The sequence below is a fragment of the Perkinsus marinus genome (genome assembly GCF_000006405.1).
Source record: "Perkinsus marinus ATCC 50983 genomic scaffold scf_1104296934654, whole genome shotgun sequence".
Taxonomy (NCBI): Eukaryota; Perkinsozoa; order Perkinsida; family Perkinsidae; genus Perkinsus; species Perkinsus marinus.
Genome location: NW_003214682.1, coordinates 157,750 through 161,477, shown reverse-complemented (window position 1 = coordinate 161,477; position 3,728 = coordinate 157,750). Strand labels below are relative to the sequence as shown.

The 3,728-nt window shown below is 40.7% G+C and overlaps 1 protein-coding gene across 1 annotated transcript in view; it reads left to right on the top strand.

Moving 5' to 3' along the window:
- Positions 1-2,762, top strand: part of Pmar_PMAR017475 (hypothetical protein) — a gene marked incomplete at both ends in the record, with an annotated part of 11,547 nt that extends 8,785 nt beyond the window's left edge. Inside the window, 4 exons of the mRNA XM_002784745.1 lie at positions 139-223; positions 724-872; positions 1,490-1,595; positions 2,673-2,762. Coding sequence (XP_002784791.1) covers positions 139-223; positions 724-872; positions 1,490-1,595; positions 2,673-2,762 — 430 coding nt within the window. The remainder of the gene's footprint in view (positions 1-138; positions 224-723; positions 873-1,489; positions 1,596-2,672) is intronic.
- Positions 2,763-3,728: the final 966 nt, after the last annotated feature.

Below are 3,728 nucleotides of genomic sequence, written 5' to 3'. Positions count from 1 at the left end.
AATAAATTGCGTAAAATTTTACTATTTTACTGAAATAAATTTCGTAAAATTTTAAATGATATATAAATTACTTTTTTGCCGTTGTATATTCTCGTGGAGGAGGATGAGCCAAATTTATGGTATTAACAGTGAAAATAGGTACGGTCATATCAGGCGGCATCCAACGGCTACGATAGTGTATACGACATCGCCGATTCCTCAGGACACAACGAGCATTATACTGGTAGGAGTGATGTGGCAGAAGGGTGGTATGAAGTTGATCAGTAATGGAGTTTCTTCACCACCCTAGTGATGTGAAAAACGTATATCACCGCGAATATCGCAGAGTTTTACGCCACTTCACGTGAAACTGGTCGTAAAAATTCCAGTGTTGGAGTAGGAATATATGTTTGCTTCCCTCAGTTGAGCTCGAGAGTTTCCAAAGCTTGTTATACGAATTCTGGTAGGAATGTACAGAAACCAATGAGAGTTTCCTCTCAGAATTTCCCCAACACATGTAGTTGACCATGTGTATATCTTCCCCCCTCACACACACGAGTTGTTATTATTAAGAATTATCAAGTTCAGAATAAAATTTCAAATTTTTCTTCATATAGTAATTATCACTGTTTGCTTTCCTCACCGAAGCTCAGGAGTTTCCTCGCTACTTACAGTAAAAATTTCTCGAAAAATTTTCACCAACACATGTAGTTGACCATGTGCATATATCCTCCTCCCAAACAGGTACCAATGGCAAACGGCAATCAGAGTGGTGGTCATCATCCTGCAGTGCCAATCATAGGGAGCTATCCGATACCACAATTTGATAATAATAACGGCCCTCCTCCAAGCCCTCCTGTAACACATCCTCCTAGTGGTCCTCAGAGTCTTAGGTGAGTTTATGTTGCTGATAAGAGTGGAGTTTTTAGACCCTACAGTGCGTTGATGAAAAATGACAAAACTCGGGACTCAACGAGCGAATGACAATGAAACTTGTGCTTCGGGAGCTCCTAGCCCGGGGAAACCGATTGGTATACCTGTAGTGAGATGAAAAACATATTTCACGAATACAAATATCGTGTGCTTTTTTCACAGAGTTTTACGACGCCACTTCACGTAAATTTCAGTAGCTGTTAATTGTGATATTTTATGTGAAAATTTTTGGGTAAAATTCTCATTCTGGGAATTTTTTGAGATCTATGGGATAATCCAAGTTTTGATCAATATCATCTCCTCGGTGAAAAATGTTCATTTTTTTCCGTAATGTTTGTCAATCGTCTTCTTGAGAAGGGGGTATGGTTGGAAACATTTAATCATATGTTTTCTATCACAGGATATCAGCGAACGAGGTGCAAAGATAGCTAGAAATTTTCAAAGGAATTAAATCGTATTGGTCGATGACGATAACCCTTTTGAGAAAATTTCATTTCTACTTTGGTGACACAAAAGGAGACTTTTTAGATAGTGCTTTGAATATTTTAATAATTGTGAAATTATGAGTAAATTTTAGATCCGTCCGCACCCATTCGGTGGCTTCCGAGGCGAGCTTTGATGGGACGCGGCCGGTTACTGTATGCATCGATAGGAATGTGTTCAAATCCTGGTTCGACACTGATGTGAGTCGGATGGGTTCATTATGGAGTATATCGTAATTTATTATCAATTGGTGTTGTAATATCATTGGAGTTTCACCCTAGTGATGCGAAAAACACTAGTGAAAAACATATTTCACGACTATTGCATAGCGCAAATATCGCGTTTTCACGGAGTTTTACGCCACTTCACGTAAAACGGGTGAAACTCCATTATAAGCTAGGTATATTATTATTAAAAGGTATTATTGGTTGTTATAATGGAGTTTTACGATCACCCGTTTTACACGAAGTGGCGGCGTAAAACTCGGTGAAAAACGTGATACTCGCGGTATGTTGTAGTCGTGAAATATATTTTGCACTAGTGTTTTTCACTAGGGTGGTCAAGAAACTCCAATGTAATGATTAAAATAAATAAATACTTTAGGTTTATTATTATTCATAAATATTAATATAATAATCACACCTCAATTTATAATTAGGTTTCAATGTAATGCACCTCGTGAATTTTCCCTATTACTGTGAGCGTTGAGGACAGCGAATCATCTAGGAACCTATAATGTTCCCGGAAAAAATTCATTTTGAATTTTCTGAATTCTTCAAGCGGTTTGCTATGTAAATGTGATCACATTGGAAACACTTTTCACTGGGGGGCGTCATTTCTGAGAGCTGTATGGGCGTCTAGTTCAGGATTGTACGGCTCTGTTGGTAGCATATTGCTGGTCAGATTGTGAATATACTAATTTCTTGTTGTTATTGCTAGTTATGGTGATAATGCAGTACGTGTGTAGTAGTGGTGGCGAAAGTGTGTCCGATGGAGTTTCACGACTCGTTTTATGTGATGTGGTGTGAAACTCCGTGAAAAACGCGATACTCGCGGTGATATGCAGTAGTCGTGAAATATGTTTTTCACATCACTAGGGTGAAGAAACTCCAGTGTTTGATTAACGATGATATTGAAGCTCCACTGCGTAGCAGTTATCTACATTATTATCAAAAACTTCCACCATGGAATATAATGGGATTTTTTTCATAGTCATCGCTGATATATATCTGTTTTTGAAAATGGTTAGCCTCGGTTCATCGGATGAGCCTTCCTAGGTCCCAGAGTTCCAGCAGCTGAGAGTGAAGCGATATAGAACTATAGATTCGTTCGTCCATTGGATGATGAAGTACTGCAAAAGAAAGTAAACTACCCTTAGCCGGTGCTGAGGTCTACAGCCTGGTATTGTCATAGGAGTATCTACCATGGCCTCTTCATACTCATTAGAGTTACTGAGGCAGAGAAACTGTTGGAAGTTCTCACGAGGCTCATACCGACGTGGCACAACGTGGTGATGGGAATTTACGTGTAAGTGATTTTGTAGGTGGGTGTTGATTATATGCTGTTGCTGCGCTTCCGTGTTTGCTGGGATTGTAGCTCACAATTTGGAGGAATGTCGTTGTTGCACCCGTGGTGTTTGTTATAACAATGGAGTTTGTTGACCCTAGTGATATGAAAAACACTAGTGAAAAACATATTTCACGACTACTGCATATCACCGTGAATATCGCGTTTTTCACCACGTAGATTGGGTGAAACTCCTTGCTGAGCACAATTCTGGCCGCCGAAACTCTTTGTGCCGTCACTGCGAATTTTACTACTGTCATTCACCCTAGTTGGATAAGTCATTGCGGCGGTGTTTCCGATAGATACGAGCAGTCCAGAGGTAAGGTTGGCAAACCGCTGCAAAGGAAGGTTGGACAGCACCTTCCAATACGACAGGATCCCCGCGTCACCATTGTGGAGACACTCGCGGTAGGCTGCCTGAAATCTGATGTGTTGGATGAGGAACGTGCTCTTAGGAGACTTGCCGTTGTGCAATTGCATCAGGCGCTGGAGTGGAGAATCCCTCAGTGCTGTCATCTACGCCTCTTCGATTGAACGAAAGTGCTTCACCGGATGTGTCAGTAGGCGAGTCGTCAGTACTCGGAACGACGACTAATAGTTCGAAGGAGAAGGCTTGATTATCAAGTGATTGATTATATAGGAGCTTAGCTGTTATTATGACGCGCATATTGGGCATTTGCCCGTGGTGAAAACGGCGCGCGTTGGATATATCGCCCAGCATGTCTGATGTTGTTATGAACACTTGCGTCAATTAAGTCCTTTTGCAC